The sequence below is a fragment of the Simochromis diagramma genome, unplaced genomic scaffold (genome assembly GCF_900408965.1).
Source record: "Simochromis diagramma unplaced genomic scaffold, fSimDia1.1 OVJJ01000483.1, whole genome shotgun sequence".
In the NCBI taxonomy this organism is placed as follows: domain Eukaryota; kingdom Metazoa; phylum Chordata; class Actinopteri; order Cichliformes; family Cichlidae; genus Simochromis; species Simochromis diagramma.
This window is the reverse complement of record NW_024386835.1, coordinates 5,273,367-5,290,064: the sequence shown is the minus strand read 5'-3', so window position 1 is coordinate 5,290,064 and position 16,698 is coordinate 5,273,367. Positions and strand designations below refer to the sequence as shown.

At 41.3% G+C, this 16,698-nt stretch overlaps 1 protein-coding gene across 7 annotated transcripts in view; it reads right to left on the bottom strand.

The window, feature by feature from the left end:
- Positions 1 to 16,698, bottom strand: part of LOC120731759 (arf-GAP with coiled-coil, ANK repeat and PH domain-containing protein 3-like) — a 58,378-nt gene that overhangs the window by 1,186 nt on the left and 40,494 nt on the right. The window contains exons 10-25 of one of the 7 annotated variants that reach the window (XR_005695411.1): positions 15,954 to 15,965; positions 10,867 to 10,979; positions 10,505 to 10,556; positions 10,197 to 10,297; positions 9,965 to 10,076; positions 9,614 to 9,846; positions 8,348 to 8,417; positions 8,071 to 8,165; positions 7,768 to 7,988; positions 7,584 to 7,676; positions 7,255 to 7,356; positions 6,917 to 7,140; positions 5,407 to 5,516; positions 4,187 to 4,297; positions 3,706 to 3,770; positions 160 to 688 (exon numbers count right to left, since the gene is read on the bottom strand). Coding sequence is in view for 6 of the 7 variants with exons in the window: in XM_040028957.1 (XP_039884891.1) it covers positions 639 to 688; positions 3,706 to 3,770; positions 4,187 to 4,297; positions 5,407 to 5,516; positions 6,917 to 7,140; positions 7,255 to 7,356; positions 7,584 to 7,676; positions 7,768 to 7,988; positions 8,071 to 8,165; positions 8,348 to 8,417; positions 9,614 to 9,846; positions 9,965 to 10,076; positions 10,197 to 10,297; positions 10,505 to 10,556; positions 10,867 to 10,979; positions 15,954 to 15,965 (1,764 nt within the window). In the remaining variant the exon portion in view is untranslated. The remainder of the gene's footprint in view (positions 1 to 159; positions 689 to 3,705; positions 3,771 to 4,186; positions 4,298 to 5,406; positions 5,517 to 6,916; positions 7,141 to 7,254; positions 7,357 to 7,583; positions 7,677 to 7,767; positions 7,989 to 8,070; positions 8,166 to 8,347; positions 8,418 to 9,613; positions 9,847 to 9,964; positions 10,077 to 10,196; positions 10,298 to 10,504; positions 10,557 to 10,866; positions 10,980 to 15,953; positions 15,966 to 16,698) is intronic. The other 6 variants (XM_040028959.1, XM_040028960.1, XM_040028962.1 and 3 more) reach the window with 6 other exon arrangements.

Below are 16,698 nucleotides of genomic sequence, written 5' to 3'. Positions count from 1 at the left end.
GATAAACTTTGAACTATTGACCACATTTTTTAAAATAACAAAAGTCTGGCTTATTAGAAGCAAATTAAGAAACAATTGGTGACTCAAGCCTTTTGTACAGTACTGTATATAAGCAAAATTATAAGGAAGAAAGATCAGATTAATGTTTGCTTTGCATACCCACGAAAGAGAAAAGTGCCCGCAGCCTCATATTTTTGCGTTGCTCCTAAGCCTAGCCCTGTGAATCATGGGACGTACAAGTAAAAAACCTTTATTTCCTCTTAAATGGGATTCCTGGATACTTAATAGCAAGTGTGGAATTTAAAGGGAAGTAGTGGTGAGCATCCTGTTCATTCATTTTTTTTAACTTACCAACTCTCATTGAATTCAGTCAAAATTACAGTTTAACTGTATAAATACTGTATTGTAGCCGTCTTGGCACATCCTCCTTAAGGCAATGTTCCTGTGCCTCATTTATAAGAAAGGGAAAAGACTGGCAGCATTATCACAGCAAATGTTTTCCAAGCTTATCCATAAAAATAGGAGGGGGGAGGGCCACAGAGCAAGAACCTCAAGTTAAAGCGCAACCACCAGAGCAGGAAAAATCATAGTATCACGCTAGTGTGCCACAGCAAGACAGCCCAGGATGCTTCACTCACTCTATCCCGAACATCCTTAGGTTTTACTCTCCTGCTGCTCGGGGTACGTCCTGTGGTAACAGAAGCAATGATATGTCAGTCAGTGGTTATTTCCTCAAGTGGACATGTGTCATTTGTCTTTAGTGTTAAATTAAAGGAATTAGAGAGGACATTTTATTCAGGGATGGTGTGACATACGCTTGTGAGAGCACATACATGTTTTACACACTGGAGACACTGAATTATTCAAGGCACGGTGTTGCTGCTGCGGGCAAGCAGATGAAGCACTGTTTTAATACCCATAAGACTCTGAATGCTTAAGTTATTCTTAAATAGTAGAGTCTGTGTACACCTCAGTGATATTTCACAACATGAGACTAATTGGTTTATTGCTTTGAATAAGCCAAGTGCTACCAAGAGTTTGTAAATCACCAAAGACACATCAGAGTATTCTGTAAAATAGCACTATCCCAGCATCTGGCTATATCTATGGATTACAACCACTGCCGTATTTATTATTATTCAATAATTAGAGCAGCTATCATCTGGAAAAAGAATGCTGGGAGAATGTTAGACAGAAAAGATGAGAGAGGGAACAGCAATGAGAATAAGAAGCAGGCAGCTGGGTTAACAGATCCATTTCAGTTTCTCAGTTTTATTGTATGTATTTTGTTTTTCCCCTTAGTGCTTCTAAAGACATGGAAGGGAGTATTCCAAAGATATCCAAATGCCAGTAAACAGAAGAACCCCCGCAAGTAATTCAGAACCGTGTCACAGTTCTACCCGACCGGCTGTTTTTCAAAGACAATGAAAAAACAAACATTAAACAGAATCTGTGACCGAATGCTGAGAGGCAGGAAGTTAGCATTAAGTTAAAATATGCAAGTGTACTATATACAGCATGTTTGCGCCTTTAACCACTCTTAAGCCAATACTACACACAAATGGACACAACATTTAATACTTCCGCGAGGGCGACAGCTCTTAACAGTTTGGTCACAGTAGCTTCACATCACCCCCCGAGACTGGTTCTACTTGCAGTACATTGAACTATTGCATCTATCAGGTAAGTCACATCTTCTGAACATGTGAGCACCAACAGTGTTTCTACCACTCTCACAACTCAGAAAGGATGGTAAGAGTATCCTGTATATACCCAAAACAATTCTTCTTTTTTTCCTTTTTTTAACATGATGTTATACAACAGTGTCAGACACTTTCCCTTTAAAAAAAAAAAGTCTTTGGCAGAGGAAAATAAAAGCACAGTATAAAAAAAATGAAAGAAATGAAAAGAAGAAAAGTCACCACAGATTCGTGTGTGGATGAAACAATGGCACAGAGGTGGAAAAAGGAAGAAACTTCTGACACCAGAGAGGTCATATCGGTACATGCTTTTTTTGACAGGACTGCACTGCACAAAGTGATCAAATTATAGAAAAAATATTCATCATGCTCAAGATGCAAAGGTCAAACTTCCCAAAAATCTAGCAAAGCATACAGAGGATATTCTTAGCACTGACGTAGATATGCTAGTCCTGTCACGACACGAGTTTTTAAAAGATTAAATATACTCCATAATTTCAACATAACACGAATACTTTCCTGTAATATTACCATTGCCAGGAAGCTGAAGAGCTTTTTAATTTCATGTTCTATAAATGGAAGTGAATAACATGATGCAATTTTACGTTTCTGCATGTTCTCACTGCTCTGAACTATTGGCAGTTATTGCTCAAATAATGAGTCACTGTCAATTCAGAATTTCCTCAGAGAAATCAGAAGTTCCATTGACGTGTTTGCATAACCTAATGAGAAGTGACACGTTTTACTGCCAAGACAAAAGTACTCTGTAATCTAAGGCCATTTGAAAGTTTTCTGACTGCTGTTAATGTAAAATATATCTAAAGACCTCCATCATAAATTCTGAATAAGGATTTTAGATTGAAATGACAATCATTAACAGAAATGCTGATATAAAACTGCATTCAATAATGCATTGCACTGGTCCTCTGGAAAGATAAATAAAAAAGACATCATTAAAATAGACAATAAATTGACAACAACTTGACTAGACAAGAACAATGTAAAAGCTAAATGATAATTCTGTATATGGGAAAAGTGCAGAGTCTTTTTTTTCCCTTTACATATTATTTAACTGTCTCTCAGTATTCTTTAACACATGCACTCTCCTGTTCACTCACTCACTCATGACGACACAAAGTATCTTACAAAGCAGGCGAGGGTCTCTTCCCCACAAGCCCTTCAACATTTTTGTCACAGTTTCACTTCTTCCTTCCCGACCCCCCTTTTTATACACAGTAAAACTATCCTGCCCACCTCTACTGCAGCTTGTCAGTTACTCTTTTTCTTTTAAGTTACTGGAACAAATACCATATTGTTTTACCTCATGCCACAGTACACAGTTTCTAAACTTCTAAATATGCATATTTACATCTCTGATGAAGGAGAGATGGGTACATTGGATGTCACACAGATGGTCTGGATAGATATAAAGTGTACAGGATTAATGCAGTGAGATTCTTCTGAGGTAAGAGCTGTTAGGCAACAAAAATAAAAACACCCACACCCTCATACAGGAGGTCACACCATGTAATGAAGTTAGAGCATAACCCTGTTAGCGAAACACCAAGAAAGCTGATGTCATTTTACTGGCTGTGTTGTGTAGCTAGGATTGGTAGTGCCAAGTAATGGCAAGCAGAAACATAGTGGCGAAGCAGGAAGATGGTGAAGGTGACTGGATAGTCAGTAGAGTTAGAAAGGTCCATCACGGGGATGCTCCCTATGACTCGAAGCATCCAATAGTCACTCTGTATTCAGACACCCAGCTTATCAGAAGTTGCCTGCAGGCTTAGATCTAGGGGAAGTAACGGACTTGTGATCAGGGTGTAGGGGCAGCTTTTACATGAATATGTTATTTTCTCAGTCAGGAGGAAGATTTATAAATAGAGCACACGCTTTGCTCCACGGTACAGAAGTGACCACTAGCATTCGTCTATGTTGAGACAGATGAATTCCTGGATGCACTTCCTATACTGCTGCTCAGTGGGACTGCTTGTGGGGTATTGACCTGGTTGACCCAGCGGAGCCGCCTCTGCCTCTCGCATCTCTTCATTCATCCGAGCTAGACGCAACCTGGAGGACAGGAGTGGGAAGGAGCGAGGCAGGACAAAGGGAGATGATAGAAGGTGAGAAAATAAGGTAAGGGTGAGAGGAGGGAGGAAGGTAAGAAAAGAACTGTTATGACTTTGCCACCAATGATGGATACACAAGCTTTCATAATAACATTATAAAGATTTAAACTATTTTTTAACTGTTTATCTGCAGTGCTTACAAGTGGAATAACAATCTGGTGCAAGTAATTCTTTTAGTCACATGGATTAAAGCATGGATCAATACCACAAAAGACAAACATACGGTCCACAGAGAGAAAAAATTCAGCTGACTGCATTTAAATTGTTAAAGTTTTGCCAGGTTAGTTGCTTGTTCAGCAAAACCATGAAGTAATACATGTTCTTCCAGATCAGCTACTATTACACAGAGTGTCTTACAGGGTGACGATGTCTGCATTGGCAGCCTGGACAGCGATGCTTAAAGGATCATGGCCCTGTTCATCCACCTCTGTTTGTGATGCTCCTCTTTTCAGGAACAGACACACCTGGCTGTACAAACAAAGATGGGAAGACAAACAAATTTCTTTACCCTACAGGGTCCCAGTTCTCCTCACTGGTTGACCACATGCTATAAGGCTAAAGTGTAGCAGCCTGGGTCCCAGTCTCACTTGTGGGCATTTGCTGCGCCCCATTCCCTCGTTTCCTGTCTGATTCTTATATAAGACATCACCAAAGGCTCTGAATGGTATCATAAAGTGGATATCCCCATTATGATCATGTCAAGCACATCATGTTAGGAATATCTCCACCTATTTGCTGTTCAAAACATCTGTTTATTAAGGGTAACCAATGACAAGAAGCTTGGCTTAAAAGAAGAGAAGCTATAACAGCTTGTTTCAGGCAGTACAATAAAGAAGGATTGTTTTTAATGCCACCCTAGCAGAGTCAAAAAATAAAATATGGTCCACAATAGCAATAGTGACATGGCAGATTTTGTGGAATGCACACATGATGACTTACTGATGTGGTATTCACTGATGCCTTTCATCATTTGTTTATCTCTGTGCTCCATACTTTAGTCTGAACGTATAGGTCCAGTTTAAGCAGTTTCAAATGTGAATACTTCAAATACTTTAAAGCGATGAGTTACTCGTGATGGCAAGTATCACGTGGGATTGTACTGCATACCAGAGGAAGACTTTTGTGTGCGTTTTTTTTTTTTTTTTTTAAAAACAGTGACACTTCCTGTAGTTTTTCCTGGTTAAAACAACATAGAGTGTCAAAGAATAATACGATTATCAAAACTGGTTAGGCAGTTTTGTTATAGGGAAAGATTACTTCATGCATTCCTTAACATTCAAAACAAAAGGTATTCACTGCTGTTGGTACATTAATATTAGGTGTACCAACAATGGTTTACACATTCGCCTGGCAAGAGAAAAGGTGGTTCAATTCTAGCTGGAGACATAAATCCCCTTTGGGACTACGTCTGGCGCAAAACTCAAACACAGGGAACCACCTGCTGTGGTAACCACTTTGTGGGAAGGGAGCAGCTGAAAGTAGCTTTTACCTAATAATTTCCACATTTCATGACATTATACACAGGCTAGAACACAATGATTATCAGACACAGCTTATTACTTCCATGTCTCTCTTACCCAGTGTGCCCCAGGTCGGTTGCATGGTGCAGTGGGCCTCTGCCTCTCATGTCCCTCTGGTTCACATCGGCCCCATTCTGTAGCAAGAACTCACAAGCTATCAAGGAGCCCTAACAAAGAGACAGATGGAGAATTTCAAGTCTACAGTGTTTATAATGGCAGACGATGCATTTACGTGGAGAGTCTTTCTTGTTTTTAATCGTTTATGACTGCAGATGTTTTTTTAATGTAGACAGTCCAGATAAAAAGATTTTCTTTATCCCAACAGAGAAATTATTGTGTTACAGCAGCAGGATAAAAAATTACAATAAAAGCACAATGCACAATCTATAATAAATACACAACATCGTAAAAGTGCCACTGCCGCATAGTGAGGGTCTTATATTGTGAGATAGAAAGTTTGCACTATATACACAGACCCAACAGTGATAAAAAAAACAACAACAACAACACAAATAAAAAAGTGAAATAAAAATGAGGTTAATTTAAAGAAGTGTTTTTTTTTTTTTTTAAAGAGTGTAATGGAGCAGTATAAATTGCATTAATAAATAATATGGATATTTTAAACTCAAGAAACACCTTCAAGAAGGTATAATGCAGAAATATGTGTGCAGTATCTTGTGCCTGACAAACATGTTCACCTGTCAAGAAGAGTTATTGTACAGTTTCACTGAGAACGGTAGGAATGATTGCCTGAAAAGGCGCGTATGAAGGGGTTGAATAAGTCTGAGGGAGAAGGAGCTGTGCTGCCTCTGTAGTGTGGAGGAGAGCTGATGACTCAAATGCCCTCCAGATTCTGGCCAATGATGTGAATCAACTCTCCACCCATGATGTTAATGGGCCTAGTTACAATTTTTCTTTCCTCCGGAAGTCAAACACCATTTCTTTTGTCTTGCTAACATTGAGAAGGAAGAGGTGATTTCCAACTACTGCAGTGTCAGAAAGCTTCTGCATGTGGCATGTTTCACTGTTGTACTAGAAACCTGCGGTGAACAAAGTAAACAGGAATGGAGACAGGACTGTCCCCTGTGATGCCTGAGTATTACAAACCACTGTGCAAACTGTGCAAACTAAAATTTGAATTTGAATTTGAAGCCACTCTGACAGAACAGTAGAAGTGGTGACACCCATTCTGAGCAGCTTCTCACTTAGAAGTGGTTGGATGGTATTAAAGATGTGGAGGGAAAAAAAACAAACCCCACAATTCTCTCATAATGCCAATAGTACCATCCATACTATCCAGGTGGGAGAGACATGCAGCAGCATGTAGATATCCACCCTCAACAGAAACTGGCTTAAAAGGGTGGAGAGCATGTGTCACCTGCAAGCAAAGCCGGCAAGAACCAGTTTCTCCAGCACCTTCATGACATTTGACATCAAGGGCACTGGTCTGAAGTCACTTAACAATTAAACAGATAAACTTAATTTAATAAACTAAATTATTCATTTACATCCACATCACTTTATCCAAACCAAAACACCCACACATGTTTATCACAGAGTGTCTCACCCCTATCACAGCCTGAATGAGTGGCGTTTTTCCCTCCTCTTCCTCGCAAGCGGCGTGTACGTCAGCACCGTGTGCCAAAGCCTCCGCCATGAGCGGCAAGTTGTGGAGTCGGGAGGATCGGTATAGGAGCGCGCCAGGGTGGAGTTCTCTTGGGTCTTCAGGGTCTGAGGATACTTCCTGTTCAATTTCCACCTCACCACTGGAGGACTCCTCTGACTCCTCTTCTGTGTGTGAATAATTTAACATGAGAATGAGCGACAATATAAGTACATGTAACACGATTTAATTTAAATTGTAGCTACTTACACTGGTGGCACACAGCCCACAAGCACACGTACCTTCCTCTGTTACACTGTCCACCACTGAGCCAAAGGCCAGGACGTCTGTGCTCCCGTCAGTACTTCCTCCCAGGCCGCTGTCGCTACTGAGACCTGCAGGGCCAAGCATTGCCAAGCCACGGACACGTTAATCATTACTTGGCACAAACTGCATTACATAAAGACACGTTATCGGTTGGATTGCTCAGGAAATCACAAATATGTGGAAAACTGCTATAAGAACTTCAGTTTCTGAGTTATTTTGTTTCACTGTGGAGCCTTTACCTAAAATCTTCTCTAATGTCTACAATAACAATGCACTGTATCAACACATTGTGTAGTGGACTTACTGCGAGGACCAGAGCCAGTGTCAAAGTAGGAAAATAATGAGTCCAACTCATCTGGACAGAACAGCGAGTCCCGGCGAAACTTTGCTGCAGCTGCTGCAGGAGAATAAAAGATCAGAACAAGAGCTCAGTCTGGGCTTCACAGTGTGTTTGGTTTTATCACCACATCACAAGTTCCCACACTGACCTGCTGAGAGGTTTGCCGGCGAGGCGCTGCCAGGTTCATATCGGTGATATTTCCTACGAGCCTTGTTGGGTGCCCGAACAGAGCTGTTGTGTCGCTGGCATTTCTTCACTGTCCAAGGGCGGGACTTCCTTTCACCTTGCACGAGCGCTTCGCTGCCACTCATCTTCTTCAGGAAGCGTTTCTCCACGTATTTAGATTTGATCCAGGCCTCTTTCTCCTGTCTGGAGGTAAATGATCATAAGAAAGAAGGTAAAAGGTATCTTTAGAGTCTTGGAAAAATTACTCTGCTGGATAGAAACTGACCTTGAAGTGGAGGGGCCTGGTTTTTTTGCTCCGAGTTCTTCACAGGATCCCTCATAAATCTGGTTGATCACAGTATTCCCCAATTCACACATCAGCTAAATATAAGATGAGAGAACAAACATGAGAGAGACAACACAGAAAGTGAACATTTTTTTTAAAAGGGCTAATTAAAATTGCATTAGCAATGAACTAAAGGAATAAGACGTGTAACTCTGCTGGGAGGAAAAAACATGGCAGAGGGAAGATGAGCTGTAGGCAAAGCGTTAAGAAGGCGCACCTTAAGTAATTCTGGCTCCCACGAGTCTAACGTCAGTGAACGCACTTTAGAGAAATGGACCCCTAAACTCCTGAAAGAAACAAGAAAAAGAGACTTTAAAAAGAGTTTTTATCCAACTGGAAGATCTTAGCACAATCTTACTTTTGCTACTTTTATTTAAACTGCTTGGGGCGGCAGATGTCTGAAGCTATGCTCATAAGACCCTGGAGTAAAAACAGTATTGTCTTATTACTTAAAATATACACAAACGCGACAAATCCAGTATGAAAAACCATAGATTTGTGCTTTTTTTCTTATTAGTATTACATATACATTTATTTAATTTTAATTCTAGTGCAGCCAGCCTTTTTATGGATACAGTTTTGACTGATAAGGCTACAGTACATGATGGAAAGTTTGACATATCAAAAAAGAACTGATACACTTGTGTGGACGTGAATGTAACGGGATGCTTGAATGCAGAAGATTAAACAGGCATGTGTTAAAAATAAGCAGAAGCAGGGCAAATGTCAGTCACACAGATATGTGACGTGTTGTTCTCTTCTCTGGAAAGGAACATCTTTTTTTTTTTTTTAATAAATAGCCTTACTAAACTAGGACAGTTTCATTTTAAGGTTGGGCAATCAAGAAAAGCTCACCAGAGACAACAGAGAAAACAAACTGACAAAGCAGGTTTAAAGTCCAGTTTGTTTGCCTGGTTTGTTCACTGCAGGCATTCAGTTTGATTTGACCACGTATGCATGTGGTATGATTGTCACCCATGCTCAAAACCGTTCTCCAACGCTTCCTCAATAACAAGTTAAGTAATCAAATAAATATGTGAGCAGACGTGTGTCACCACTTCTACAATGTAGTCACAAACTAGGAAAAAGTTATGAATGTAATGCTCTGTATAAGGTTATTGAGGGCTGTGTGAGTGCAACCTAGCAGGGGAATGAGGATGGGGTCAATCATTTAGATTGTGTTAGTATACTTCTGAGCTCCTAATTTCTTTTTAGACCTTCATTATATGTTTGAATTTCTGTTTACTTATAGCCTTAGTCTCATCTATGTTCTTTGTCATGCTGTCTGTGTATTCAGCTTGTTTGCTTGTGTGAGCTCCCCTTTGTGGCTTCACCTGTTGGAAGTCAGCCAAAATAAATGGCTCACTTCTTGTTAATTTTGACTGCCTCCTACATCATGTATTTCGGTGTCTTTAAAAGATTTACAGTCCACAGGGTCTGTGTGATTGTTGCACAATAACTGCAGCCCTTCGTGTACAGTCACCTGTGGATCCCTGAGCACTCAATGCAGAGCAGCACTCCCAGGTTGATAGAAGCCCAGCAGGGAGCCGTTTGGCCACAGTCACTGCACAGCTCATTGCCTGGCAGGCTCTGCACCCGCTGGAGGAGGCTTTCTCCTCCTCCCCGAACTCCCTTATCAGCCCTCTCTCCTCTCTCTCTGGGTTCACTGGCAGAGTCAATGCTGCTGGTGGAGGGTGAGGCAGTCCGGTCCAATCGCTGTGAAGATGGAGTTACAAGTTAGCGATGGAGACTTGATAAAATCTAAGGAAAAATAAAGGCTTGCATTACAGGATTGTGTAAGTGTTATTGTATTGGGTTATGTGTTTGTTTTCACCTCGATGTAATAGTTGTCGGTGATGTCCTTGTAAGCAGAAGCAATGCTTGCCTGGACGGCCTGGATCCATGCCTGCCTCAGCTTCTCAGACTCAGCCTGCAGCATGCAGCTCCTAAAGGTTTATAGAAACTAGTTATAAACATCTTTATCTGTTTAATATTTTAGCTTAAGTCTGTCGCAATCTGAAAAAAATAAAGTTGAGCTTATTCTGGAGTGAAATACACACACTTACTTAGTGGGTGAAACCACCTCAAAGCAGAACCGCCTCTCATTATCTTCACATGGTTTGACTGAGCACAACCTCAAATCCTCAACAACCACTGTCAAAGAATCCTGCCATTGAAAAAGGGGAGTGCCAGAAAAACAAAGCTTAGTGACAGGATCGACAGGAAAGACAAGACACTGGTTGACCTGCTATTATACAAATGGTGGCAAATAGAATTCAGAACTCTAAACTGTGTAGGTTAGCTAGAGTGGTGACAAAATCCTAGCATAAGGACCCCAAAACGGTAGATTTACATTTACAAAATTAGACTGTACCTTGAGTTTCTTTTGGTAGACCAGCTGGCTGTTTTGTATAGAAAACCACCGCCTGGAGGGGGTTGAAGGTATGAAATCAGATTGTTAGAGTGACAGAGATAGGCTGACTCAAATGCTGAAGTCTACTTTCAGTACTGAACCAATGGAATGAAATCAACTAACTTAGTAGAGCTCAACAAAGCACATTCCTTCTTCAGTTATTCTACATAGAAATCTGAGAGCTCAAAGGCAATAAAGTTAGAAAGATGAGCTTTTTACCCCCATCTTGTCACATTAGTGTATTTTCCATATGAACAGGTTATGGCTGATTTGTAAGCTAACCTCGATTCTATTTTGTTATATATCGTAACTTTCCATTTTACCTATTCCAGGTCTTGAATGCATTGCTGGCCCTCTTAAAGAGGTAGCCCTCCATAACCACACCATTGGGTGCATCCACATTGAATTCCAGCTTAGGGTCATCATAGGAAAAATCCTGTGAAGAGAACATATGAAGTAATTATTTGTGTGAAAAAATGAGCGTAAAGTCCACAACAAATGTCTGCCTAACCTTATCGGGGGCTCATACAATAGCCGTGCCTCCTCAATAATCAGTGTCCTCTCTACAACACAATTAGTTTACATTTAAAGATTGTGTCAGGATTTCTCGACCATTCAGCTAAACCTTTTGTACCTATTTGTATATCTAAGATTAGCCAAGAAGGGTCTCTAAAGTCAGATGCCACCTGGTCAGCGAAGTGAAGAACAAAAGCACACAGATTGTGAAATGAGAGCCGAGGCTCAGGTTTGCTTATCTTAGGTGACACTTTGATCTGAGGGAGTACTAAACATATGGCAGACTAGTAGGCACACATACTTTCTACTCAGGGAAACCCTGTAATTTTCCACTTTCCTTTAGCTTTGTTAAAAGCATAAAAGCCTTTTCACCGATTCCTTGCCACAAAGTCACCTCCCATTCACTGAAACGAACGGATTCAGACATAAGATAAGTAGGTGAACTGCCATGTGACACGGAGGTACTATAATAACACAAAATTCTTCAGCAACAATTCTTCCAAAACATGCAGGCCCTAGAAAGCAAAAACATGATGTGATGTGGTACAACAGCTTGGTTCTCCACCGGCCAAACACCTGGAGGTGTTTCCAAGTGATTCAAGAGCCACTTATGCGCAACATTTGCTGGAGAGCAGCAGGCTAGTTGTAGGCTCTCCAACTGGGCGTTTTTGCACCAACTTTACAGAATAAAAGACAGAAGAACATTTGGAGGAACACCCGTGTTGGCATTTCCCTTAACTCCAGTTTTCCCTCATGCAGCTAATTGTTGCATTTTAAACTTTTAAACCTGTTGTCTGTTCACCAATGGAAAAAGGAACACAGCGTACAAGGGTCGAACAGAAGCTCTCATCAAAACTTCAGGTTAAATAAATAAATAAAAGCTCACCAGCGTGTAGCTCAGCATGCCAAGTATCTTCATCTTTATCACACTGACATCCAGCAGCATTACGATGTCGACAGGAAAATAAAAGCTTAAATTCATAAATAAATGATGATAAAGGAGACAAATGTGCTCCTCACGCGAGTCCAGACACACACTGTCAAAGAGGAACAGCGACACGCTCGTGCCGCTCCTCCGGCCGCGTGGACCCGGCGCGGGCGCACATTAGCATACAGCTGTCACCGTGTCCTCGCGCCCCGCGGGGATGACCCCTGCAGCGCCTGCTGAAGATCAAACGTTTCATTTTCCTGCTGCATGTGAGGCCCTAAACGTAGCCATACCTCATCCCCGCCCCACCCGCGATTTAAGGCTGCCCTTTCAGCGTCTTCTGTGGGAGTTAGTTTTCCATCTGTCTGCAGCTCTAAAACTTTTTCCTGCTTAATCAAGCTGACATTATTGCTCCCCAAACACCAGCCCGGAGCACCCTCTTCCCACCTTAAATCAGCCGGGACCGCGCAAGAATGCAGCGACTAGCCCAAAGGCGCTGGAGGCTGCATAGCGCCACTGAGCCAAACTGCCCTATTAAGTCACTGTGAGCCCCGCAGCTGAATTCTACTGATACGCTTCAGTTATAAGTTACACTAATTGATACAATTTAGTAATGAAAAACTTAAACACACATTAAGCTTCTGCTGCTGGGGGCTTCCCATGATGCACTTGGTCACTCTGTCTTTTAACTACAGCATTTAATCATTAGCAATTCTTAAACTCTGACTCTCCAGTAGTTTGCCTTTTGTGCTGCCTCCCTCTGTGCTCTTCTCTTTCCTCTCACACCCAACCAGTCCCTGCTCCTGTGGTTCCATCAGTGGTTTCTTCCTGCTAAAAGGGAGCTTTTCCTTCCCAAGGTCGCCAAGTACTTGCTCATGGGGAATGTGTGATTGTTCTTTCTAATATTTTAGGGTTTTTACCTTACAGTATAAACTGAATTGAATCACTGATAAGTTATTGCAGCGCAAGCTCAGTTTTATTATTACATTCACAGTAGTTTAGTGATTCTGCAGCAATTGCGGCACCCAGCATGACTTAGGAGGACACTGAGCCCATGGGCCTGTGCTGGTCAGACTTTGTATGTTACTCCACGTGTCTCTTTGAAGACTAAAAAGAGCTCATTCATCAGCTTTTGCATTTAGTTTTAAATCATAAAACAACAGGAAATGTGCTGAGGATAATGGGTAATGCAAGAATGTAGCGCACAAGTAGCCCAAAGACGCATCGAGCTGCATAATGGCACTGAGTCAAACAGTGGGCCCAAAACATATCAGTGAGGCTGTATGAGACATGTTGAACCAGTTCCATATGTATATGTATATTACAAATACAAGTATTTGCATATAGTGAATTCCAGGCAAAGCCCTTTAATAAGGCACCCACTGAAGTGGAACGGCACCTGTCTAACAACAATTCCTACAAAGAAGTTTTTACTTTTTTTTAAAGGTGCCAAGCCTGAGCAGTCGCTATAAAAACTGAAGATGTGCAATAACAATAACAACACAGCTCTTTTTCCCCCTAAAAGCACCTTTTGTTTGGAAGCACTGCAGCTGTCACAAGTCACAAGTGTTACGAGTCAAAAGGAAGCCCTTAATTCTAACACACAGAATAATGCGTGGCTTTATACAAATATTTATGCCCCCTCCTGTCTTACAACCTTCAATTAGCCAGGACTGTTCAAGAATGCAGTGCACAAGTAGCTTAAAGGAACAGGAGGCTGCATAACAAAAGAGACCCTGAACATGCAATTTTGGCAACATACCAGTAAGGCTGTGTAAGACATGAAACATTTCCATACATTTGGAGGTAAACTGCATGTGATAATTTGCATATAGTGAATAACATTCCAGGCAATTGTCTTCATGTTATGTAATAACCCATCACACCACAGACACGCAACGCACACTGAGCTGAAACAACACTTGTGTAACGCAGCTCCTACAGAAAAGTACTGCTTTTACAGGTGCCCAGCCTGAGCAGTCACTAGATAAACGAAGTCTGAAGATATGTTTTTTTTAACTGCCTTTTCTGTCAGGAAGGTCGTGAGCCTGTTTGGGACCATCAACCACAGGGACACCTCGGCAGTTGTCACCAGTCAGCAGAAAATTATTACGAAAAAATACCTCATCCTAATACGCTGCAAGCAAACATGCGTTACAAATGGATATAGTTTGGGCAATTTATTGATAAAGGCGGTTAAGGAAATGTTTAGTAAACACCCTAGTTTTTTTCTGGTGTTTTTGCGTTTGCTTGATTTAAAAATGTTGTACAGTTAAAAGTGGTGACAATGAAGGAGGAGAGAGTTGAAGCCCTGGTTCCCCAGGGAGCCACAATGATGTTCTGCACACACACAAAAAAGAGCTGCTGTGAAAGAAAGGCGCGAGGCAGCGTGTGATCTGTGCAGGAGGACGGGCTGAGATGGGGAGGGAGCTGCCGGGGCAATCAAAGGAAGCGCGAGGTAATGAAGAAGAACCCACTGTGTAAGTATGCAATGGCTAAAATGGTCTCTCACTCATCACCTGATTACTGTTTCTGCTTCATCCTAATGCCAACAATGCCCCTTTCAGATAACCCCACACTAATATATTTATCTCATCCCTTATTAACTTCTCTGCAAATAAAGCAGGCAGGCTTAACTACTTCCATGAATCGGTCTTATTTTTATCCTGAGTGCTGAAGTTACTGTTAATAAAGAATGCATTGCATCTATAATTCACAGCTTCTGCCGTCTCATAGCGCCCCTTCCCACACTACTACATTTGCATATGGAAGGAATATCAGAAACAACAGACGTCAGTGTTCAGTGGGGAAAAAAATTGAAATGGCTTGTGGCAGTGTTTTCTCTTTAATCTCTTGATGCAGTGATGCTTTTTCTGTCTTCGTGTAACTACAGGTTTTTTTCTTGATAAAAGCACTTCCTGAGAAAGACCAGACATCTGATTTGAAAGACCTTTGAGTTTTTCCCTCTTTGAGAGAGACGGCCTCCGTCATCTGTCTCGCCCTGCTCTCTGGATCTTTCACTTTTTTTCTCTCTTCATCTTTTTGTAATCTATTTCCATTGCTTGCCTTCACATTCAAGACCCGGCTGTGCATCTTAATGCCATCTGTTGACTTTGGCTGTAAGCTGGCAGTTGTAACTTTTGGTTTTCTGACCTGTCAGAATGAGGATTGGTTCTGCAAAGATACCAAAAAGGCAGAGCTGGCTCCAAAAAACAGTGCTGGCACTGGCACTGTGTTGGTGATAGACAGATGTTTGATCATCAGATCATCACCACTTCGCTTCGATATTTTTACACACAGACTGTAATGATTTATTTAACAATTGAATATAATAATCTGTGTTGTTTTGGTGACTTATTTTAGAGTCTTACACTCCTATAAAAACTGTTTAAGAGGAAGTCTGTGCTAGAAATTTCAAGAAGGGCACATCGGTGTGACACGCGTCAGCGCCTTCAGACAAATACTGACGTTAACGTCTCTCCCACGCAAACACAGTCTCGCTTTATGCTTACAAAAAGGCACACTGATTTATGCATCAGTCGAGCTGGTGAAACAACTACTACCACTGCTACACATACACAATGACTGGTAGACAAAGATCTTCTGGGGCAGGAAAATTTACAGGTTTTCAGGAAAGTGAGATTACTTTCATTTTATTTTTAATTTCCAGACAATGTGCCCTTGAGAGCTAGAGTACAAACTTCAAGGATCAGCTGAAAACCTATACCAGTCGACACAAGAAACCTGACACCCAGAGCCAAACAGGCCCGGTCAAAATACGGGCTAACAATTGCAAAGCAGGTCTGTGTTTTTTGAACCGTCCATTACTGCAATGTTCCACACATTTTTTTCTTTTAAAACCCAAATCAAAAAAAAAAAATCTAACATATATGTGGTTCATTTTAATCAGTAAGCCAAGGTTAAGGTACAGACAGAGAGAGAAAAAAAAACAAAAAACAAACTCACCTGCATCAGAGTCTGTGAGGAAGAGGCCAAGCAAGGACACAGCGAAGAGAGAGAGTGAGAGAGGGGGAAGAAATGTATTAGAGGAGGAACATGACTGCGTTAATTTCACCAGAACAAACTAAATAAGAATAAATATGTGCAACTGATGAGTGTCACAAGCGGGCGACATCAGAGAGCTCCTGAGAAATACACATAAAACAGCTGTTCTTGATCTACTACAGCATGTTACACGTGAAGCGTTATTTTTCTAAAACCATCAGAAATGAAGCCCAATGGCACAATTCAATGCACGTTTTATGGATTAAAAAGGATGAGTTGCTGAAAGGTCATTAATCCATGCACAAAGCTGTTCGTCGAGTCTGGCAGGATGCCTTCCCTGGGCAACTAAATTGATCGGAGGGAAGGGCCTCTGGCAGAAAAACAGGCATGCTTTTGGCATTTCTTCTGGCAACAGATGGATGATTTTTTTATGCATCTGTGCATGTGTGTGGCTAATGAGGGGGATGGGGATGGTTAAAGAGTTGCTTTTCTTCAAGCGGAGTGAGCCGTGCATGTTTAGGGGACTTGTTCTTACTGTAACCCTGAACGCAAAAGGCAGAATGCCGTCTATCAGTGTCTCGCAAACCTTAGACAGTAAACAGGACAGTGGCATTTACTAAACAAACATAAATAGTTCAAGGCTTTGTTTTCCTCATGAAGGCATCTGTGGTCTCTGTAAGATCTGTTTCGCTTTGTTATTTTAATG